Source organism: Chroicocephalus ridibundus, chromosome 6, assembly GCF_963924245.1.
Source record: "Chroicocephalus ridibundus chromosome 6, bChrRid1.1, whole genome shotgun sequence".
NCBI classification, from domain to species: domain Eukaryota; kingdom Metazoa; phylum Chordata; class Aves; order Charadriiformes; family Laridae; genus Chroicocephalus; species Chroicocephalus ridibundus.
The window spans coordinates 70,897,342-70,921,884 of NC_086289.1; the positions used below are offsets into that span (position 1 = coordinate 70,897,342).

At 46.9% G+C, this 24,543-nt stretch overlaps 1 protein-coding gene across 6 annotated transcripts in view; it reads right to left on the reverse strand.

Moving 5' to 3' along the window:
- Window positions 1–13,531, reverse strand: part of MECOM (MDS1 and EVI1 complex locus) — a 349,962-nt gene extending 336,431 nt beyond the window's left edge. Inside the window, exon 1 of one of the 6 annotated variants that reach the window (XM_063337834.1) lies at window positions 13,366–13,531. In XM_063337834.1, the coding sequence (XP_063193904.1) occupies window positions 13,366–13,402 (37 nt within the window). In that variant the 5' untranslated portion in view covers window positions 13,403–13,531. The remainder of the gene's footprint in view (window positions 1–13,365) is intronic. The other 5 variants (XM_063337835.1, XM_063337836.1, XM_063337837.1 and 2 more) reach the window with 5 other exon arrangements.
- Window positions 13,532–24,543: the final 11,012 nt, after the last annotated feature.

The following is a 24,543-nucleotide window of genomic DNA, read 5'->3' on the forward strand; positions in this document are numbered from 1 at the left end:
AGCTTCAGCTGGATCCTCACCGACCCGCAGAGCACAGCTATTTCTGCAGAGCAGGAACCCGGAGGAAATATGTGGACCCAAAGAGTAAATCCAGCACCTTGGTCCACGCTGAGCTTCTGAAACAGGAGACTAAGCAGGAGGTCAGGATGCACAGAGGTGATTTAGCCATGTTAGTTTGCTGAGATCATACCTACATATAAATATATAAAACGTGTACAGCACTGGGGAGAGGAAACCATGGAGAACAGCATATTCAGGACCTATTTAGTATTTGAAAAACACCGATCATCTCTTAAATCAGATGTCCTGAACTACTTTAATATTCCTGCGCAGAAAGGTGCCGGCAGAGCTGATTTGTTTGCCTCCTTTTGCTCAGGGGTCTGACAGGAATCCATCAGGCATGTCCCATCTCCCGGTCCTCTCCCCCCCACCATTCCTGCCTACTGTCTGGTGACTTCCATCTTATTTCCAGCGTTCCTTTTCCTGCTGACAGCGAGAGATAGCCCTTTCCTTCCAGGGAAATACAGAAGGCTGGCAGGAGAGTTTGATGGTTACTGGCTGTTGTATGCACAAGGTGCATAAACAAAGTGGGTAAAAAGACATCAAATATTTTCACATTCTCGCTGCTCTGTGGCACCAGGAGAGGCAACCTTTTGAAAAGAAAATGCAGCCATCGGAACGAATACTCGTTTTTTCTCTAGTTTCTTCTCCTTATTTTTTTCCTTTCCCACAGTGGTCTCTGCATTCCCTTTTCTCCTTCAAGCTACATAAATAGTACTGAGCACTGACGAGGTCTAAACTCTGTTTAAAACCCCAGAAAGGGCTTTTAAGGTTATATCTGAGTCCTCAGACCAGTTATAACTGGAAGAAGAAATGTCTGTGATTTAGTGTCTAATAAACAAACCGCCAAGGTCGAGATGGCATCTTCTCCTATACCCATAATCACTTCCCTCAACATTTTGAGTTGTTGCATGTATCAGCAGTACTCCCTCTGATGCCCAGCCACATTTAATATTCCTTCTTCTATAAACGACTTCCCAACGAGAAGTGGGCGTGAATTATTACATTGTAAAAGAGATTTTTAAAAGATGAACCATGCCGAGTGTAAAATAACTATTCGTGTGAGGAGCAAACATAGCGGAGGTTTATCTTGTAAATCCCATCGAAGGAATTCTGGATGTAGATTTACACGCACATATTTTAGCCAAAAGGCTAATGGACAAGTGATTTTAATAGCCTCTGGTTTGGAAGGTGAGCCTTGAGATTGTAATGATCACCTCATCCGTAAAAATCAAGGCTCTTAACATAATCCAAATTAGAAAAGCTTCACCCTCCAAAAATAAGTGTATGTTTCTCCTCCCTGAACCTTGGTTAAACTATTCAGTTGGCTTTAAAAGGACTGTTCCTAGCTCCAAGGGCTACCCAGCCATGCTGGGCTCAACGTATCGCTTTCCACAGCAGAGCTGAGTGCCACTGCCATGTCCCGCCCGGCCTGATCCAAAAATCACACATTTTGGGAACTAGGAGTGCATGGCACTGCTTCCTGCAGCAGGTCCACACGCCGTACACAAAACCATAGCACCTTGACTTCTAACATTTCCCCTTATTTACAAAATATTATATCTACAACCGTTGCACGGGTAACAAAATCGCAATCAGAAGTTAGGAAATGGCTAAATAAAGCCATTTTACTGCCTAACTTCAAGGAAAGCCATAAAATTATCAGTCCTCTCTTTCCTCAATATATTTTCCTCGCAGTCTGTGATGCTCCATGGGGTATTTCTCTACGTGAACTCCATGACGGTTTGGCTCCAAATCATCCAAACATAAAACTGAGCTTATGAAGTCTCACTCAGAGGTTGCGTGGACCCTTTTTATTGGCACGGACTTAAAAAGAGCTTTAATAAACCTTATAGGATTGGGGGCTTTCTTGATTGCTGGCACTTGCCAGCCATACTGTTCGCATCCCTCTTGCAGCACCGGGGCGGAAAGCGGGCTGGAACCACAGCCTGCGGATTTTATAGGGCTGGATTATCTGCCGGTATTGCCCTCTTCCTTCCCAGTGAATCTCAGAGCTATTTTCTTTGAAAGCAAGTGGGCGATGCTGCAAGGATACTCATAGCTTAATGCAGCTTGATCACCCAAGGTTACGGACACAGCCAAAAATAATAGGGTCATTTAGAATGGAGCCGGGGGGACCATTTGCTGGCAGACGGAGAGGTCTGATGGGATTAAAGCTGAAGCACATCTACCCATGTGCAAGCGGAAAGCCTAACACTCCGCAGTCCCGACTCCGTGGATTTTCCTCAAAGCGTCCATTTCTCCTCGGGATTTTATTACTGCCTCCAACGATGCTGTAATTGCATATGTAGGGCATCAGACCCAAAGTTTAATCTGCATTTCTTAGGGCCTAAACTCTGTGCGGGCTGCCCGTGTTTGCACAGAGCTCAGCACAATAGGCATCCAGTCCCGGCTGGGTTCTGCGGTCACTGCTTTAATTCAAGTCACAATAAATAATAATGTCAGATTGGAAATAAATCTTCTGGGTTTGGTCCATGGCTGATCCTTCAGCTTGGTGAAAGCACCGGTTGGGAAGCTCTGTGCCACCCCTTCTGGCTCAGTCTCAGTTCGGTTTTCACTCAGGGCATTGGTTCAGCACAGATAATTTCACCTTTTCTCTCATTCTGAGAGTGGTCACTGATATTAAAGACACTACACAGTTTTATTCCCTCAGATCTCTCCGACATGCATCGTCTGGAGTGACCTAGTGCGTCGTTTCTTCGTTTCTCAGTTACCTTGGCTTTATCTGGTATCTTCCACTACACCACGTACCACAAACTGCTGGACAGTAATTATTCAGGCAGAGCATTAATGCCTAATACACTTACACAGGCAGGTAGTGAGTACTCAGATATTGCTGACTATTTGAACTGAAAGAGCCAGACCAAACATATAATACTGTTTACCTTGTACAATTAACAAGTCTTCATTATTGATGTGAATTAGCATTTTCGTGATACAGTAACAACGAAACAGCAAAGGTATAAAGCAGTGCTGTTAACTCAGACACAGCTGATATCCCTTTGCTTTTCGATGTTGTGTATTCTTAGACCAATATTCCATGCCAGTCCCTGCAGCCAAAAATACATCAAGAGCCTAAAAAAAGTAAAATAGAAACATCACTTCAAAATTCTTTCAAAAAACATGTTTCCTTTTCTCCCTTTATATGGAGCCACAAAGAGAATGGGAAAGATAAAAACTCGCAAAAAGCATTGCTTGATTCCTCACTAAGGCGCAAGTAAATAAAATGTGCTACAGTAAGTTCAAATCACAAAAAGTTTTCAAGAAGGAAAGGTTAATCACTTCTGTCAAACGTTGTAAATGTCAAATAGTTTTTAAATCAAAAATATAAGCCCTACCGGTGACTCAAGCCATGCTTTAGACATGTTTGGGGTGACTTTTTTCCAGCGGTCAGTGCTCATCTCTCACACACCTTCTGTTCGTCTGAGATGAAATCGGGAGGCACTGAACGGAGCTCTTACTAGAGCCACCGGGTACTTTCATCAGCAACGCTATTTGTTTAGAAGGTACAAATTCAGGCTACTGGGAGAACCTCAGTCCTTGGGACGCAGTGCCCTGCAGTGCAAGCCAGGGGTGCTGGACCCCTCCCGCACCCCCCAAGCGCCCGCTGAAGCCCCCAGCCGCCCTCGACGCAGGGGAGAGATGGAGAGCACGGGGAATGGATGGGGCACAGCGGGAAACAAGTATGCGAAGTCACCGCAGTCCCCCCATCAGCGGCGTTCATATTTCATCGTAATGGCTAAAATGACTCTTAAATGAGGCCAGATTATAGGGCCAACCTAATTCACTTACACTGATGTAAATCCAGGTATCCGTTACAACGTTGCATGTTGGGGCTCACCGCAGAGCAAAAGCTGCTGATAAACACCACCCCCCAAGGACGAAGGGAGGCGGATTCCTCCGGGCCAGATCCGATCCAAAGCCCGTTGAAGTCGGTACGAGCTCCTTCAGCTCCAGTGGGTTTGGGATCAGGCCCGCGGCAAGCGCTGAGCCAGCTCCGCTGCCAAAATGCAAAATCCTTTTCCATTGGCTTTGCCAGTTTGGTGTTAATACATGTGTGAAGGAGCTTGAGGACGGGGCGGGGGGGAAGGTTTTTGAGGTTTTTTTTAAAAACCGAGGAATGATTTCACCCTTGCCAGCATGTGGACTTTGTGCAAAAGAACAGGAGAAAGGGCAGGAGATTTTTTTCTGAAGCCATCGGCTCGCTGTTGCAGCATTCCAGCAGAGGGTGGACGTGTCCACCACAAGGACCCCTAGGTCCCTAGGGCTAGGTTAGTCCCCGCTCTCCGCTGCAGATGGGCAAATCTGGAGTCACAGGTCGATGTCAGCACAGAGCTTTGCTCGCCAAACCCGGATGAGATAAGAGGAGGCTTGATAAAACATGGGATGTGGGAGGCAAAACATCCCTTGGACGCAGGTGAGACTCCCATCCCGGTACAACAGGACCTGCTGGGAGCTGGTATCATTTTAATCCCATTTTCCCTACAAAACAACATTGCACTCCAGTTTTCTCTACCATTCAGCTCTTCCCTCACTGCCAAGTTGTTTTATTGCACGTGTCCCATACAAGATGCTGTTGCCTCTTTGGCTTTCCAGGGGAAAGGCTCTGCCTTCTTGTGGCTTTCAGAACGTGTAGCCCGGACGGTCTCAGAATTAGACTGGGGCCTTTGCAGGCTGCCGCAGTATAAACAATTTCAGTAGGGCACATGTTATACAGTAAGATCATCTGAAACCAAACATTTTCCCACTGCACACAATAAACATCCATAATAAATTGCATTATACAAAATATATTTATGGCTAATTTTTTAATTTAAACCACCTGGGAAATTTTTGTTAGATTGGTTGATACGAAGGTCTCAGTATTCTGGTAATCTAATGATATCTAATAGACAAAATAGTATGATGTTACAACAGTCTCAAAGCTTTCATTTTCTGTAGCCCTCTCAGAGATCAAACTGGCAGAACTCATATTTTTTGAAATTTTATACATAATTGGTGATGCAATTGCCAAAAATAACCTATTCATACAAGTCTTGCTCTTCTGGTTTCTAACTTACTGTAATCACGAAACAGAGCAGCGCCCTGCTTTGCAACGGAATATGGGTTTGGGTCAGAGAGCAAGGGTACGGTTGTGTGGCAGTTTCCATGCTGCGGATTATTTTACAGGCAATTTAAATTTAGTTTTTAGAGTTTAAACAGGCCTAAAAAGTAGTGCACCCATTCAGACGTACAAGCAAACCTTCAGAAAAGGAATAAAGCTGTGACTTGGGTATATCTCTTTTCTGAACCAAAATTTTGCTCCAATGTAAGATTTTGTAAACAAAACCTGTTGGTGCCAAAGGGGACAGGGTGTTTCTGTTGCATAAATTAAGCCCAGACCCGCAAATCCTTCCGCCATAAAACTCTCGTGCTCGTCACAGATCAGTCAAGATTTCCAAAAAGACTTGAGATCATCGCAGATCTTGTTGAGCCAGCCTCTCTAGTCCATACAAATCCCAGCTCAGACCGCGCTGTGTATCTGCAGTGAGCACTGGCAGCTTGGTTGCTGCTGGACTCGTTTTAAAGCACAGCCCATACCTTTAGCTACTTCCTTGCCTCCTGTTGTTTCTGGGACTTGGAGGCCATGTGGTACATTTCAGCCTTAACTTTGAATTTCCTTTATTTTGTAGATCAAACTTTGACATTCCCTTAAGGTAGTGGGGTTTTATGTCGTTGCATATATCCTAGTTTAAAAGATAATGCTTCACTGAAACAGACCACAATATTAAACCCTGAAATAAAAAGAATTGTATTTCACTTCCCAGCTCCTATTGCTGGATTAGCTCACATTTCTTTCTCTTTGTTACATATTTAGCACCAAATACAATATTCATTGCAGGCTAGCTTCCCTCCTCCCACACGGTTCTGTGGCTGCCTTTTCTTCCAGCAGCACTGGAGAAGGCAATGCCTCGCTATAGCCTCAAAATGCAAACAAAAGGGAGGGAGCGTAAAGTCAGTGAATGATCAGGCAGGGTTGATCCTCCTCTTTTCCTTAGCTTCTCCTTTACACCCATCCCTTTCCCCACCTCACTGTTTCTTCACTGAGTTTATCTGCCAGCAAACACCTCCCTCCAGCAGCCCCTGCAGCAAAGGGGGCCCTGGAAGTGCTTTCTGATGTTTATTGGTCCATATCATGATGTATACTGGTCTAGTCTTGTTCCTGGACTGGGTGTTAAGAACTGCAGCGGTAACCGATTGTGCATTAACGTGGCAGGAACACCCTGGAAAGCCGTTGCAGAGCAGTAATCAAACCTCTGTGGCCCCAGACCCCCTTCTCTATATCCTCACCCCAGTGCGTACACCCTATCCCTCCTTCCCACCTTTGCATAACCCACCCGGGAGCCTTTGCTCTGAAACTCAGGGACAGGGCACCCCCGAGCTTGGCACGGCTCTGGGGACGCCTGAGGTACGGGTAAGCAGCAGTATTGATGGAAAAGACCTTGAGCCAGACATTGGTTCTGCGTTGTCTGAGCTGAACCCATTTTTTTTAACAGCCATTTAGTTTTTTAAGTGCATTCCTGTGATCCCAGCCTTGAGTCTAGGTCTCCATATGAAACTGCACTGCTTTAACTAGGTGGATAGATTATAAAACCAGGAAGAGTGGTCTGGTCTGCCCCCCTGTATAACACAGGCTACAGGAATTCCCTAAATTAATTCCTGTTTGGATTAGCTCATATCTTTTTAGAAAAACAGCCAACCTTAATTAAGACAAAGGAATTCCAGTGATGTTGAAATCCACCCAGCTCTCAGTAAATTGTTTTACTGGTTAAATATCTTCGCTACTTAAAATATAAAGTGTATTTCTAATCTGCATTTGTCCAGTTGTAGCTCTGTCTACTGAATAATACAACACTTGTATCTGCTAGTTTGAAAACCATGTGGGATTACACCTCTTTCTGCTTTTCATAAGCCACTCCTTGCCTAACTAAACTGAAAAGATGTAAAACTGATTGTATTAAATTACGGCAAAACAGCACTGAGTTGCTCCAAAAATGGCAGCAAACCTAGTTAAATTTTAAATAAACAAATATCACAAATTCTTGGTTGGAAACCTAAGTGTCCGAACAAGTCCTTCCAAAGTTAAAGTACATCTGTTAAGAAAGTGGTTTACAGCAAAGCAAGGCAATTTCTGTGGACAGGGCTTCATTAGCTGAGATTTATAAAACTCCATCTGCTTCCCCAGTGCCCTTTCCTCATCCACCCTCCAGTGAGCTGGAGCAACCACCGATGTTTTCCTCTATCCTCCTGCACCACATACCTGTCCGGATACAAAATTCATTCCACTTTCTTCTTCAGCAGCTTAGATGGCGTCATCGAGGAGCTGTGCTCCCCAGGACAGCCAGAAATACCTTCTCTGTCCAAGCACCTTTACTTACATGTCAAGTCAATAAATATTTTACAATTAATACCCCCAATAGAAATACACAATCAGTGCATACAGGAAGCACCGCAGGGAACAACATATAGGCTCCTGTAGATCAACTTTGTCTGCGTTCCCTATAGGCATCCACAACATTTCAGAGCCCGTGTGGGTGTGCAGACCTAGGTGCACAGGCTGCAAGCACCCCAGGAGCCTATGCACACCACAGTCCCCCTCTAAACCAGTATACACATTAATTGCAATTGCAGATATCAAATGTATTTACCTGCTTTTCTCTCTGTATGTGCGCACATATATTAGGTATTTTATACGTATATAGATACGCACATATATATATCTGCGTGGCATAAACAGAAAAGTATGTTATGAACGCACATGTACGCACACGTATACGGTAAGCACAGACACATAGACACTTACGTGCACTTAAATAACTAGGTGAATAGGTGAATATGAACACTAATAGCCATTTATGGCAACAACAATGAAAGCTGTCCCTGGAGCCTGCCTATGGTACAGCAGCCAAAATGATTGAGTATGTACAGGGCACCGCTGCAGCAATGGCACTCACATGGGCCTCCTTTTAGAAATGATTAATATTTAACCGACTTGGTGAACCTGGCTTTGGTTTTAGTTACGATTAGATAGCACCATGCACAGAGCCGTCCCACTAAGGGCATGGTGGGGTGTCCGAGCAGCTTCCACTCGTGCTTCACGCGAAGACAGACAGAAAGTGAGAAGGGGAAAGATATGAGGCAGTAAAAAAAAAAAAAAACCAAAAAAAAAACCATGCTCAGCTCCATTTGTGTTTGTTTGGAAAGAAAAGGGGGAAAAGCAGCCTGAGAGCCGGTGTAATAAGATGCTGTAGCTTTCATGAAAGAGGTGAAATAATTTTAAACACAGACACACAATGAGTTTATTTATTTAGAAAGTTGTTAAATAGAGTCTGGGAATTCAAATATTCAATGTTGACATTGTACAGAGCTGGCGGGGAGCCAGCCCCGGCTCTCCGGAGGGACCCAATGGCCACGGCGCCCAGGCCCTCGCCCCTCCCAGCCCACTAACTAGGTAAAAGCCATTAGTTATACCCACAAGCAATATCTGAGTCCGAGTCAAATAATGTTACCTCAGCCAGCCAACTTCAAAGGCGTGTAAGTGTGTTTGGCTTTTTAGTGCTGGAACTGCAGCAATATGTCACACTTTTGAAAGAGTTTTGTAAACAGTTCCTTCCCCTTTGTAGAAATATTTCTGAAGTTTCTTGTACCCCATGTAAACAGCGTTAATTAACAAGGGTTACATTTTTCATTTACAAGCAGGGCTGTATTAATAACGAGCTCGCCTTTCGGACCGTCCTTTTCCTTTGTGTCCTTTCTCTGCCCTGCACCACGGCCGACCCGCTGCAGCCGGGAACAGCCGGGAGGCACCGCGGAGCTCGGCCATGGGCTCAGCCCTGGCAGCATCGGCTGCTGCAGCACCAGAACGTTGGTCACGAATTCTGTGGTGACTGTTGGCCCCAAGTAAGAGATGATGGGAGAGAAAGAGAAAGAGAGAGAGAGAGAGAGAGAAAGGGAAAGAAAGGGAAGAAAGGAAAAAAAAGGGAAGGAAGGAAAATAAAGGGGAGGGAGGGAGGGAGGGAGGGGAGGGAGGGAGGAAGGAAGGAAGGAAGGAAGGAAGGAAGGAAGGAAGGAAGGAAGGAAGGAAGGAAGGAAGGAAGGAAGGAAGGAAGGAAGGAAGGAAGGAAGGAAGGAGAGAAAGAGAGAGAAAGGGAGAAAGGGAGAGAGAGAGAAAGAGAGAAAGAGAGAGAGAAAGAGAGAAAGAGAGAAAGAGAGAAAGAGAGAAAGAAAGAAAAGAAAGAAAGAAAGAAAAGAAAGAAAGAAAGGAAAGAAAGAGAGAAAGAGAGAGAGAAAGAGAGAGAGAAAGACAGAGAAAGAGAGAGAAAGAGAGAAAGAGAGAGAGAAAAAGAGAGAGAAAGAGAGAGAGAAAGAGAGAGAGAAAGAGAGAAAGAAAGAAAGAGAGAGAGAAAGAGAGAGAGAAAGAGAAAGAGAGAGAGAGAAAGAGAGAGAGAAAGAAAGAAAGAAAGAAAGAGAAAAAGAGAGAAAGAGAGAAAGAAAGAGAGAAAGAGAGAGAGAAAGAGAGAGAGATAGAGAAAGAGAGAAAGAGAGAAAGAGAGAGAGAAAGAAAGAAAAGAAAGAAAAGAAAGAAAAGAAAGGAAAGAAAGAGAGAAAGAGAGAAAGAGAGAAAGAGAGAAAGAGAGAAAGAGAGAAAGAGAGAAGAGAGAAGAGAGAAAGAGAGAAAGAAAGAGAGAAAGAAAGAGAGAAAGAAAGAGAGAAAGAAAGAAAGAGAGAAAGAAAGAAAGAAAGAGAGAAAGAAAGAAAGAAAGAGAAGAAAGAAAGAAGAGAGAAGAAAGAAAGAAAGAAAGAAAGAAAGAAAGAAAGAAAGAAAGAAAGAAAGAAAGAAAGAAAGAAAGAAAGAAAGAAAGAAAGAAAGAAAGAAAGAAAGAAAGAAAGAAAGAAAGAAAGAAAGAAAGAAAGAAAGAAAGAAAGAAAGAAAGAAAAGAAGAGAAGAGAAAAAGAAGAAGAGGCAGAAAGAGGGAGCGAAAAGCCCGCCGCACGCTCTCCCCCCTGAAAAGTGTTAATGAAGTGCCTGGTGAAAATGTGCCCGGCATATAATGGGATTGTCTCGCCCGTCTCCGCCGCCGCCCGTGCCCGCAGCCGCCGCGCAGAAGCCACCCGGGGACAGCGCCGCGCTGGGGATGCACCGGGCCGGGCCGGGCTGTTCAGGGCCGAGCCGTGCCCGGTGCCGGGGCGGTGCCGGTGCCCGGTGCCGGTGCCGGTGCCGGGGCGGTGGCGGTGGCGGTGGCGGGCCGGGCCGGCGGGTGTGCGCGGTGCCGGCGGCCGCCCGCGCTGCCGCCCTCCCTCTCCCGGCGGGGCTGGGGGTATTGACACAAGGTGCCAGCGGCAGTAAAGGCGCACTAAGGCAGAGGTAATGGTAAAGCGATGGCAAATAAACAGCCTGGCTGAAAGGGCCGGGAGCCTGGACATGGCAAACATTTCCCTGCTCGAAAACAAATTCCCGGACAGAGTCTTAAACAGGCAAATAAACTTGCCAGCTCTGTTTTTCAATCAAGCCTTTTAAGTACTAGACTGAGGCAAATTACAGGCGCAGGAAAACCTGCTGAAACTTAGGAAAGTGTTATTTTACTATCTCAGATGGTTAGAGGGATCTGGATCTACCTTGGCTGCACTAAATTGCCTGTAAAAAAGTGGTGATAAAGTGTAAAAGTAACAAGTGCCTCCTTATTCACGTGTGTTCCCCTAATCTGATCCCCTTCTGTCTCTTTATGAGGCTACTGGGTGGCTGGGGGCTACCCCGGGCCGGCTGCAGGGCTGGGGCGGGGGTTATTCGGGGATACGGTTTCACCAGGCGGGCACAAACCCACCCGAGTGGAAAAGCAGCTGCCCCGGGGGGGCCGGGGGCCTGTCCCGGCGCTGCGCGGAGCGCGGATAGCCGCGCAAGGTGCAGCGCGGCTGTGGGCGGCCGGGCCCGCAACCCCCGCCCCCCAACCCGAACCCGCACACATACCCCCCTCGGGCCCCGCTGCCCGCACCCCGCTCCTCACCGGCGGCCTCCCGAAAGTGTGGCGGGGAGAAAGACTGCAGCGTGTCTTTTCCCTTATTTTTACAGCTGGATATTTAAAAAAATTCACTAGCTATTCCCCGCTTGGCTCTTTTTGTTTCTTCTGAATTTTTTTTTTAATTTTTACTTTTTCTTCTTTTTGGGGGGGGCGAAGCCTCAAAATTATATTTTAGTAATTTTACACTGAGGTCAAGAAAATGCGCGCTTCAGGTATTCTCCATTAATTAAGAGGAAAAAGCTTTCCTGGGTATTGGCGACACTCGCGACAATCGGCGCGATTTTTCTTTCACGCACAAAGCAGTAAAAGTGAAATAATAAAAGAAGTGCGCTTGATCCCGATCTATACCTTTTTCCACGTAACAGGGTGAAGGCTACAAAATGTTTTCTGTTCCCAACCCAGCCAGAAAGAACTGAAAAGCTGAAAACTTTTCCTCTCGAACGACTGAATTACAGGGGTCGCCTCCAACCCTCCTTCCACTTGCTATGAAACCGAGACGCTCTTCGGGGGCGGGGGGAGAAAAGCCTTTCGAAATACGCACACCAAAAAAATTCCTAGCTTTTTAAATATGATTTCCTTTATGAGCGGATTGTAACAGAAGGATTATTTAATGGAAGGCATCTGTCTGGGGGGGGGAAGTGCTGCTGTTGCTGCAGCCCAGAGCAGAAACTTTGCAGACGGTCGGAGCTCGCCCGCGGAGCTGGAGCAGGAGCAGCCCCTGCATCGCTGCGCAGCGAGAAAAGCAAAGCAAAAGGCAAGGAAACCTGACGGATTTGGTCGGGGGCGTGCGAGTTTTTTCCGTAATTAGCTCCAAAGTAGGGATGGCAACCTGGAGATTTAACAACATATTTGTTTTCAAATTGTGGGCGCTGGATTATCCACTTTAAAATCACCTAATCAAATGCAGGTTGCTGCTGTTATTGTTAAGGTTCACAGAAAAGCTGATGATGATCCGGAGAGATCTTTCGCTTCCCCTTTTCCACGCTCCTCTTTTTTTTTTCCCCTTTCACAAATAAAGAGTAAATAAGCATCTGCTTTTTACGTCACGCAACTTATGCAACATTTCATCTGACTTTTTTTTTTTTCCGCCTGCCTTTTTTTTTTTTTTTTCGCTCGGGAATGTGAGTTGCCATCGCCACGGATATCAAATGAAACTCGCCCAGATGTGTCAGAGAAAATAAAGACATCAGCTGCTTTTAAAATAGGACGCGAAAGCTGGCGAAGTTTTGTTGTCGATTCCCTCTTTTAAAATAAAAAAATAAAATAAAATAAAAGGAATTTATAAAAAAAAAAAGAAGCCCCAACACTGTAGCAGTTAAAAGCAAAGATCCCTATCATAAAGGAGAAACAGATGGGGTGAGCGTAAGACAAATAATTAAATAAATCGGGATTTGCGTGTGGACGGCCGAGCCCTCGCCTCGCGGAACAGAGACCTTCGGGCGGCCAAACTGTATAAAAAGTGCTGGAAAAGCGCCTGAAATTACAACATTTACATCAACTTTTAGCGGGTGACTGCAGCCCGCGCCCGGGAACCGCTCCGCGCTGCCCGGTCGCCCCACTGTGTCCCCCCCCTTTCCCGATCCGCCCCCCCCCCCCGCATCCCGGCCACGCGTGGCGGCTCCCACGGCCCCACCCGCGCCGCGCTCCGCCGCTGCTCCCCACGCACGGTTTGGTGGGGTGGAGGGGGAGAGTTTTTGTGCCACAAGCGGAGCAGGACCCGCGGAGGCGGGGGTGTCCCCGGTAGCTCCGCACCGGCTACCTGCGCCCGGGGCTCGCCGCCTCCCCCGCAGAGCTACCGCTGCCCCTCCGTGCACACGCACACGCCCCCCCCCCGCCCGCGGCCCCCAGCCCTGCCGACAGCGCACAGCGCCCACTATAGGACCCGGAGCCTCTCGCACCCCCCCCATTCCCCGACACCCCCCCCCCCACACACACACACTCCAGCCCCCGGCAGCAGCAACTTCCAGCGCTCGCCACTGAACTTTTCCTCAACTCCTTCCCCACCTCCCGCCGGCCGCCCGCAGCCCCCGCACCGGCTCCGGCCGCCGGACACCCCCAACCCCCCAACCCAGCTCCCGGAGCCCAGCCGGGCCGGGTGGAGGGACGGAGGTGGGGGGGGGGATGGATGCTGCAGGTTGCCTGCGAGCTCCGCGCCGCATCAGACATGTCTATGCAACATGGCAGAGAGGGAGGGTGAAAAGCCAAGAGAAAGGGGTATTGCACCTACTTGCGGCCAGCTTCCTCGCCCTGCCTTTGGATCGCATGCTGCCAGTCCCGCGGCCGATGCTGGCGTGGGGTTGGCGGGGGGGGGGGGCTTTTTTTTTTTTGTCCTCCCGGAGCTTTTCCTCCTTTTTCGCTCCCCCTTCTCCCTCTCTCCTCTCCCTCTCCCGCACACACACACTCTCCCTTTCTCTCAATCCCGGCTCGCTATCTCTCCAGCATTGTCAGTTTGGACACCTTCGCACATGCGCACGGGCGGCTCCCCCCCGCTCTTCAACATTTCAGCGCCGCCAAAAAAAAGTTTGCAGCGATCCATCACCGCCGGTGGGGACCCTGACAGCCGGCACCGGGGCCGGGACAGGCCGGGACGAGGCGGGCAGCCGTCGCCGGGCTGCGGGACGGCGGCCGGTGGGCAGCAGGGAGGGGTTAGAGCGGGGGGAGATCTGCGCTCCCCGCCGGGTCAGGGGCCGGAGGGGCTGGGAGAAATGACGCCTTTTTCTGCCCTTTTTTAATTATTGTTTTTATGGGATATTAATGCTGTTCTGGCGTTTGTGCAACATTTAAATAGTTTATTCTCACCCCGCCGCAATTATCGTAGATCTCTGCGTGTTTATAGACAGAGAGATATGATTTGATTATATGTTTTATTATGTATGCGTACCATTAAACCGTACACTATCCCAGCGCACACACTTTTTCCCCTCCTTGAACTCGGCTAAGCCACCACCAGTCGGGCAGAAAAAAAGCGCTTTTAAAACAGTAACACCGACTGCTCTAATCTGTTTTAATTACAGGGTTTGCCAATCAAAGAGGGAGCGCGCAGAAATTGGGAACTCCTTTAGGGGATGGCTGTGTCCGAGGTATGAATCAATCCAAACTACATATAGATTTTCCTCTGGTACAACCTCCTTGCATTAAACAGTTTTGTTCAATACCTTCCATGCGCTATTTATGTTCCCATTAATATCTGTTGCAAATCCTGCCAGACACCATAAAAGAAAATTACAATCTTTCAGACTCGGGGCTGAGCCAGTACATACACGCTGCTCAACTTTTTGTTTTAATAAAATCCTCAGCATCGCCCCTTCCCCCTTCAACCCGCCCCCCTCCCCCCCCCCCCACTATCCTCCTGGCTGCCGGTGCTATGGATCGGGGCCGCCCGCGGAGCCCCCCCCGCCGGCCCGACCCCTCCCGCACCCCACCGGTGACAACTCCCCGCGCCTGAGCGGTGGGGCGGGGGCACCGCGTATCCCACGCGGCTCCCCCAAACGCCCGGCAGACAGGCGCAAGCACTTGAACCCGCTCCGCGGAGCCGTCCTTGATGTCCGTTGTTATTTTTAATTTGCAAACTGGATTTTTAATATTATTTTTTTCAGAGTCACGCAGCTGCTCCGTGCCCACTCCACCAGCGCCCCCCCACCGCGCAGCCGGGCAGGGGTTCACTAAACACCCCCCGAGCAGGAGGGGCAGGAGGGCAGGGCGCTACGCGGCCGCGCACCCGTACGGGGCTCGGCCTCCCCCGGCCACAGACACCTCCCGCCTCTCGCACCCCTCGGGGTCCCCGGCCGGGGCTGTCCCGGGCGGAGCTGGGCCCCTCTGCCCCGGCGGAGGGAGGGCCGGGGCCGGCGGGGAGCGGCCCCCCGGCTGCGCGGGGGATGCCTGGGGCCGGGACAGGGTTCGGGGCTACCCCTGGGGGACGGGCACTACCCGACCCCAAACCTCGCTGGCAGGCAGCGCTTCTGCTTGCGGGACTGCACCGCGCTGTCCCCAAATCATATCCCGCACCGACCTGCGGCGCCGACTCATTTGGGAGAACTGAAAACGGCCCGGGAACTTTGCGAAACTGCCCCCGCGCCTCTCTCTCCCCCCTCCCGGTTTAAACGGAGACCCCGGCAAAGCCGCCGCCCGGGCAAAGGTGCGCGTCCTGCCCGCGGACCCCGCTCCCACCCGGGCTGCCGAGCCCGGCGCTGCGGGGACCACGCGTGGGAGCCCGGTGGCCGGGCCGGCGGCGCAGATGCGCGTTTCCCGGACGGGTAGCCCTGACCCCGGCCGCGCCCTCCTGTCACCGCCACCTGCCCGCCGTCCCCGCCGCCACGGGAGCCCGGCAGGTGCCGCGCCGCCCGCCCCGGGACACCCGGCCGCCCTCCCGGGCCGTCCCCCGGCCGCCCCCCGTCGCCCGCCCGCCCGCCCTGCGGCCCTCGGCATCGCCCGCCGCAGCCCCGCCAGGGTCGCCCCCCTCCCCGAAAGGTCCCGGCCACCCCCCCGGGAAATCCGTTTCGTTCGTGCGGGGAAGGTCCTCCGCGCCGGCAGCCTCCCCTCCCGCTCGGGTGGGAAGCGGCTGGCTGCGGGGATGAGGGCTCGTTTTCAGCAGATCCACGGCCAGAAAGAAATATTGAAATTTGGGGTCTGGTTTGGGGTTGTTTGGTTTGGGATTTTTTTTAATTGTTTTTTTTTTTGATGGAGGGGTGGAATTAAATCCATTTCTAATACGGGCTGGGAGACCAAAAGCACCCCCTCAAACACAGGTTTCAGTGCATTCCCCGTAACAGGAAATTTTCTCTTCCTTACATTATAATTGAACAAGCCCCGCAGCCTACTTGGAGAAAAGTTGGAATTCTTCATCGAGGTATTTGTTGTGCTATTGTCTTTGTGCAGTGAACTTTACATCGTGTTATTCAATCTCAATCTATATTCTCCTAGCTACCAGTAAGATTAATTTAATCATTGTAATGCAATTATTAATACTGTTTACCCAACGCTTGATTTCAGGTTTGCTGTTAAGAAATTAAGCTTCTTGCTGGGTGACCGAAAAAGCTATGCAGGGATTTCCAGTCCACGTTGAAATGAAACAGTCCTCTTTATTTAGTCTCAGAACTCCAGCTTTCAGCCACGGGCTCAATTAGCCAAAATGGAAACAATTTTCATTCATTGCAATAACTCACTGTTCTGCTGATCACTTTCAAAATATACACTTTATTATTATATGCTGACCTCGGTGCCGCGAAGTGGCAAGGCTAGAAAGAGGCAGAGGGATCTCTCCAGCCCCCTTGGGCTGTAATTATTAGAAATTAATTGGGTTCAGGACCCTGGGTAGCATGGGTAAATTAATAGCTTGTCTGGTTGTTTAAATCCGAATTCTCAGTCCACAGGAGAGCAGAGGAGGGAGGCTCTCCCTCCCCAAACCCGCCCCGGGAGAGCGCGGCGAACGCTGGGGCAGTGCGGACCCGCCGGCTGATTTTCCTCCTTCTTTTCGCCAACGCATTGTTTTCGGGGAGCTATTTAGGGGTTAAAAATCAAAAATAAAGATCCTGTATACTTGGAGCTGTCGTGCGGGAGTAAAAGTGAAAAGGGAGCCTTAGGCAAAAGGAAATTACTGCAAGCCCGCGTGACCTTTCCGAGAGGTAATCAATCAAGTGATCAACAGGGATATTTATCATTGCTAGATGGGGCTACTTTACAAATGCACAGAAGAGGTGGGGGAGGATACACACACACACACACACACACACACACACAAAAGTTTGGATAAACCCGATAAGTCTGAAGACAAATACTGTGACTTTAATCAATGGGAAGATTGCACATTTTCTTTTTCTGAGCTCTCAGAAGGAAAGGAAGGGAGAAAACCACTCCAAAGTTTCCCAGTAAAAAATGCCTCCTGTACTAGGTGGTCACATGGAAGCTGTCTACTTTGGTTTGCAGTCCTGGGAAAGGCTGGGAACGACAGATGTGATTAAAAAAAAAAAAAAAAAAAAAAGAGAGAGAGAGAGAAAGGAAAAAAAAAAGCACCAAATACAAGGGAAAATAATAGAGAGAGATTGAGGCTTTGATAACCGGGCTCGGTGTTTGTTTTAATGTAATGTGTTTTTATTTGCTGGCTCGAAACTCGGAGGCTGCGGAGCCCAGTCCTGCCTGCCTCTGGTCCCCGAAACGGTTAACTCCGAAAACAAAACAAAACAAAAAAAACCACCTACCCCATGCCCCCTACTCTATGAAATCAGCGATCTGGTTCAATTAAACTTGCTCTCCGTAGCATAAAGCATCCACCACAATACAGGCAATGAAAACCAACAATAAAAGCCCATGCATTTTCTGCACAGTTTCCTTCTCCCTTGTAAAACATGCCGTCGTGTAAGCACCAGACATTTAATTTTGCTTCCTATAACTTACCGGATTCCTTAACAAACCTACTATGACCACTTTTTTTTATTCTTTTCTTTCTTTTTTTCGCTCTTTTGCACTACGATTCACGCATACGCCTGCACAAAGCCTCCCTGTTTGCTCCTTCAAACGACTTCAGAGGCGGGGGGGAGCAAAGGCCGGCGCCCCCGCCGCCCCCCCGGTAACGCTACTCGACCCCGTCTTTGCGGAGAAATCCGCCGCTAACGACTGCGCGCCCGCGGAGGCCGGCGCTGCGCTGCGCGCTGCTCGCAGGAACAGCCGCGGTGCCCCGCGGTGCTGCGCGGTTACCGCCGCCTCCGCAGCTGGGGATCGCCCCGGCCTCTGCGCGCCCCTGCGCCGCGCTGCGCGGCACCCCGCGGTCTGCGGCGCCCCCTGGCGGCCGCGGCGCGGCACTGCAGGGTGCGGGCACCCGCGGCTGAGCGCTGCGGACCCGTCCCGAGTGGGAGCGCGGGTGCGTTGACAACGGTCGGGAGCAAGGAGGAAAACAAGGCGAAAATGTGTTTTACTGGGACATGGGTTTACGGTCTGGTGTAGACGCCTTGCCAGGAAGCAAGAGCTTGCTCTGAATTTCCAACAGGCCTGGAATTGTCCTGTCCCTGGTAAAAGTGCCACTGAAAACACCGGGGTTGGGAAGAATGAAATGCATTCATGGGTTGAGAGACAAGTACAGAACACCAGTAAGCCATGCAAAATACTCCTCTAGAAATATTTCCCCATGAAAACGGTACAGGATGCCAACTGTGAAGCAGATCTCATTCCTGCCTGTAAGAAGGACATGGATTTCCACAACATTGAGACCGAAAGGAAAACAGAGGAAAATTAACAGGCTAGCAGCTGGATTGAAAGACCAGGGTGGAGGTCGGTCTGGTAAATGGGAACACCAGAGAGCCGAATCTGATTTTCTACTTCATTGCAGATATCCTGGGTTACTTTGCGTTGGCCCCTTCATCTCAGCATTCCTCCATCCCTCACCCGAAATTGAGAGAAGCTTCACCAAACCCAAGGGTTGGAGGTCCCTGTTTTAAGGTGCCACAGCAGGGCTGGCTTGCCTCTGGCCCCAATCCTGCAAGAAGGTGACGATGTAGGGTCATCCCCAAACATGCACCAGGACTCACATATTAACTAACTGCAACAAAAAAAACCCTCATTTACCAATTTATCAGAGAGAGGTACAATCAATATCCTCAAACCAAGCTTCTTTCCAAGATTTAAAGCACTTTCTGAGCAAAAAAAGTCATATCCTCAAAAGGTTACCCCCAGTTGCTCTTAAAGGAGCATCAGTAGAGACGTAATTGGAAAAATTAAAGAGAAGGAGGGGGAAAGTAATTACAGGCCACTAGAGAAAAACAAGCATGTTCTGAATGTAGACAAAACATTGAACAGAGGGGAATTAATAGTACTACAAATCAAAAGGGAAAAATGTCAGCAGAGATCAGCAAAAAGTGAACATCCTATTAAAAGCGAAAATAGAAATAATCAAAATCACGGAGCAACACAGACGAAGGAAGGAATTTGGAAAGCAACCTGAAACAAAAATAAAAGAATGGAGTAAATTTTACTCAGTAATCAGCAATAGTTAAAGCTGATGTACAAAGGTTTAAGAAAACTGAAGCCCCACCACGCAGGTGGGTCAGTAGGTGAGAGAAAGCCTCAGCTGATGAAACACAAGAGTTTTGTGAGGTATACCAACTGGTCCAGGCTGGCTCCCGCTATGCAAAGTGAACTGGGCAAGGCTAGAAAATCATTGCAGGAGATGTAAGGGTGTTTTCTGGTGTCTCCCGTGACGTCCTCCTTCCTCCCTGGCCTCCCAGAAGGACAGAGCTGGGGACTGGTGAGATCTGGGCTTTGAGGAGCCATTGTCCCCTTTGGGCAACACAGTGAAGACAGTGTAACAAGCATCGCTCAGCTCTAACGGGTCAGTAAAACACTCCTGGAAAGCACATTTTCTTTTGAAGCCATGTTCTGAAACAGGCCTTTCCAATGCCATGAAGGTTGGGGAAGCTTTAATTACTGAGCTGTTAGAAGAGGACAATATGGCAAAAATATAAGGGGATGAAAATGTAATGGCGTGACGGAAGAAAGGCTTCCAGCTATGAAATAAATAAATTTCAGCACTTCCAGTGCTGAAATAAATGAAATTTTGAAGTAAAACCTGAAATCCTCTGTTTGTGTCATGAGAATGGGATCATGACCAAAGACCGTCATCACCAACATGGAGTTTCCCTTTGTCGGTGCTTTATCTCCTTTAATTCACAGTGTCACTACCAGACCAGGAGTGGGCTTCTTTCTCCTTGTCTTTAAAGGAACCGCAAAGGCGGGTTAGCACATCAGCCTTTATAAAATCCACAAACCCATTTTTCCCTTTAAAGCATAAGGAACACATTCATATTTCACTCCCATTTCTCTCTAGTACAAAAGCACAGGGTCGGAATTAATGAGTAAAGTATTTGTGTGACGTTTTATATTGTATTGGCATTTATATAGTGCTTTTCACAGGCTTCATGTCAAAACCCTTTACAGGGCAATAAATCATATACCTTTCCTGATGAAATTGTATGTAGGCAATTGGGCACCTATCCTGCCCTCAGCAATGTCCCACGTGCGAGACACGGGAAGTGTGATGAAACCTGCAGAAGTGGGTCTGAAAAAAATGGATGTAGGTCAAACCTTCCCCCCTTAATATCCTACAACACGTTAAAAAGTCTTTAGAGCCCACTTGAACAGCCACAGGAAAGACCTAACCTTAACATGACAAAGCTTCTATTACAGTCTGAATTACTCAACATGCAAATTGAATTGTGGGTCTTACACTTAACCCCAGGATTCTTTTCTTTCTGAATTTAAACAAGATGTCAATTTACATGGAAAATAAGGATTTTTCAATTGAGTTCATTTCTAAAAATAGTGTTCATTCACAAGACTGAACCCAAGTAACAAATTTTGGATCCTAGGCTTTCTGTTAGCCCTCACTAATAGCTCCCCTAACACTAAATTCGCAGTGTGACAATGCATCTCTGCCCTGCTGGCATTTGCCTTCTTATTTGCAGTTTTCCAGATAATGAAGAGTGATGAAGTTCTGAGAACTGTACGCCCGATTAGATTGTTTATTTGCATTCCTGCCATGTTTCCAAAGCCACTTTTGGGTAAGAAAAAATGGGAAGTCATTTAAAGTCCTTTTGTGGAGAGATGGCTGGAGTTGGTAAGCAGGAGGCAGAGTTCTGCTCCATTGTCTGCCTGGGAGAGTCACAGCACTTTGCCCAGTTAAGAGCTTTTTGGGTTCCATCGGTGTCAAAGGAAGCTTTGCAGAACGTCCCTCCAGCAGGCTGTACCCCCCACCACTCAAATGCAATCGCCCCAAGATTGCACAAAGGCAACGGCTGAGAAGCAAATGGAAAATTTTTGCAGTAGCTCAACACCATTTTAAAACCACTTTTCCACCTCCCCTATCTGTAACACATGAAAACTGATAACATTCTGCACATACTGGCTGATAGTTCAAACGCGTTAGAAACCAACTTAGTTATGATTTATTAGCCGGAAGAGTTGTTAGAATAATTTCTTAGTGTGAAAGAACACAAAAAAAATACTGTTCTCCATCAAACAGATGTTTAGATTACTTAATCTAAAATCAAAGTAATTCAGAAGTAAACCAAAAGTAAACAGGTAAAATCACATCGCCCAGTTCCATTAACTGCCATGGGCTACATTAGAAGTGCAGGGTTCTTGCATCTTTTCAGAGGTGATTAATGTCTTACGAGATCTGAGCATTAGCTGTGCAGATGCACTGCCATGTAACGAACTAGCACTGCCTTCGCTTTCTTCTGCGTATTGTATCACAAGCTCTTAACTCCCAAGAGCTCAAATTCACACGCTGTTGTGGCGCTCTGATGGCAACGTAGCATAATTTTATCTCTTGTTCCCGTCTCAGTATACAATTTATTTAGTAGTTAAAGAATGATCTGTAAATAATAACACGCATAGACTTCACTGAGATGAATGACAGAGATAATTAAAATGGTCTTTTCGGTGGGAGACACTATCAGCATCAATAGTTAAAGCGGAATTTTAAGAGTAACCAACACATTAGAGCCTGTAAATTCTATTCTTTCTGGCAGTAATACATTCAAAGATTAAATTAGGCTAAATGTTTGCTACAAGAAACGGATTTATGTTAGCGTTCAGGATTATGTTCCCAGTCAACGTTTATTATGCTTTTGGTCATATTTATTCTAAAGGTCTCATTTTCCTACTTCCATAATTTTTTGATCAGTTTTGTTTAAACTGGATGCCTTTTACTTTTCACTTTAAAAATTACTGTTTCTTCTTGAAACTTCTAGCAGGTTATGGTATCTGGAATGAGTACTAAGAAAAAGGAAACAAGCTAAAATAAATTACTATCTAATCTAACCCATCTAACTATTTCTAAAGCACCTATTATTGTGGTCTCAAGGTACTGTATCTCTGATAACATGTGATCTTTGATCTTAAATTGGACCTCCGATAACAATTTTAATTAAACATCTTATTTGATGCCTGCTGTAGCTAAGATGCAAATAGCATCACACAAAGAACAAGAGTTATGAGAGCAGGGAACAGAAAACCATGGCTAGTTATAGCACGTTTATTGTACCAAAACAAAGAACCCCATCCTCCAGTTCCTGCAGAATTAAAATGATCAGGTTCAAGGTTCAAAGACTGAGTAAAAACTACCTAGAAATGAAAAATGCTTTCAATCTATTAAGATTAAAAGTGAAGTAAAAAGTTTGTCATAAGCAAATTTGATGTACTTATAAAAATAATTCAGAAAAGCTATGATTTTTTTGGCTTCCTTTGCACTCCAGTGCCCAGCAAATACTCTTTTCTGTTACAGTCCTTCCCTAGAATATTCTTTAAGACTTCCACACTGGCTGAGATAAACCACGTTTGTTCTCTTTGAAAGGTGTTTTTCAAAATACTTTTGGCATAGGACTCATTAGTATTAAAGCATGAATGCACTGACAAAATTTATGCGACTATATTCAAAGTTGATTCGATAGCTATTTCTAAGAGACATTAAGAAGGAAGATTTAATTAGGGCACTGCTATTTCAATTTGTTGAGGCTTATATGAAAGCACACATCGACCAACACATTATATCAATACAGGGCATATACAGACACCACTCGCAGCTGACAGAAGTCGAGTGTGTTCAATTCCTTCCACATCAGATAGGAATTACTCCCTTCTATGTTATATATGCTGCTACTTCTGCTTAGGACATAAGTACAAATACCATTGCTCAGACCTTTCTGCTAGATATGGAATCCCCAAAGATTTCAATCACACTTAAACCCAACATATATTAAAGCCCCACTGTTTTAGATGAAAGTCATCAAGCACAATATCTTAATACTTTGACTACCGAGTAGTCTTTTTCAAAATTTCTGTGGAAAAATTTCTAGAATATTCCCCTTTGCTTTTCTGTATTGTTGCTTTCTTTCTGCACTCATCACCATAACATGAGCACATTCTAATAGCACACTAAACAGCTGTTCAAGCATTTTTTTCCCCAGCATCTTCCCAGAGGGGGATGCATAAACTGTGTAGTGATTTGTAAGATGTAAATTTTTCACTTTGATACAATCCTATGTAAAGATGTCACCGCGAGTTCTCTGACAGTTCTGCAGCCTAGAGGAACAGCTTCTTGGTATCTGCTGCCTGGAAGACGGTACAGTATAAACAGTAGTCATCTCACACTTATCTGAGGTCAAAATTCAGTCCTTTCATTTTTCACACAGATAATGACAAAAAAAAAATTATAGCCACACCTACAGCAAGCTGTAAATAACGATAGGCATCAGGTTCCAGAAAGAACAACAGATGAAATCTCCGTTTGCCTGCCAGTCCCTAGAGATGCCACAGCCCAGCACCAGCTCAGAACCCCAGGAGAACCTCCTTGGAAATATGGCAATGCTCTACCCGCACCTCATGTTTAAGCAGGAGCACTCAGTGTCGGCAGTAGAAGAATCTGGCAGAAGAATGAATGACAAAACCCTATAGAAGAGGCAGGAGAGCAAAGATCTCATTTTTCTCCTTCCTCACATTTCCTAAGGTAACTGTGGTTTAGCCCTTTGGTTTTCATTTTTCAGGAAAGTCCTTAAGCCTAGTTCACAGCAGTCTTTATGGCTGAGAGCTCATTCATCAAAAGCAAAATCTCAGATGCAAAGTTCATGACGGAGTGCTGAGGTGCAAAGTTGAAAAAGAAGAAAAATAATTTTTCCCATCCCAGAAATCATTTCAAAATTTCAGAAGCAATCCCAATTGCAACAAGATGAACTTAGAAGTGGGATTTGTTTGTTGCTTGGGTGGTTTTTTTGTTTGTTTGTACAAAAGCACAGGAAAAGAGCACTCTAACAACATCATAACCCAGAATTAGGGCTCTCCTGGAATGTGAAGACTTTGAGGGTTAAGTCCTTCTTCTCAGACAGGCAGATCAGGGTTAGAGCATACTCCCTTTAGGTTCTACCCTGAAAACAAAGTTTTTATTACAGAAGTTTCACTGAAACTGGCATGTTCCCACAAAATGTTTCAGTGGTGAGAAATAAAGAGTTCCCAAGTGTAAAGCACTGCCAAAAATTTCCTGATCATTTCTAGCCAGTGAGCAAGCAAATGTGTCATTTTGCCATCAGTGGAGATGGATCTCTCTGTCCCAGTGCTGCCGTAAGGTCATGGTTCAGCTCATCCCTAGCAACTTCCTTGTGCATCTACACTGCTAGGTATCTAAAATAAGATAGGGTCATTTTCAACATTTGAGCAGTTTGTATCGTAAATGCTTGTATAAAAGCAGTGAGCATGGCTAAAGAACACAGAAAGTTACCGTGACCTCTTTTCTATCCTTTCACAGCAATCTCTATTCTCTGCATATACACATAGACACCCATTCATGATGTGTGAAGAGATTCTGGAAATAAATCTTTCACAAATATTTACTCTTCAAACCCATATGCTTTTAAAAGAGAAGTGG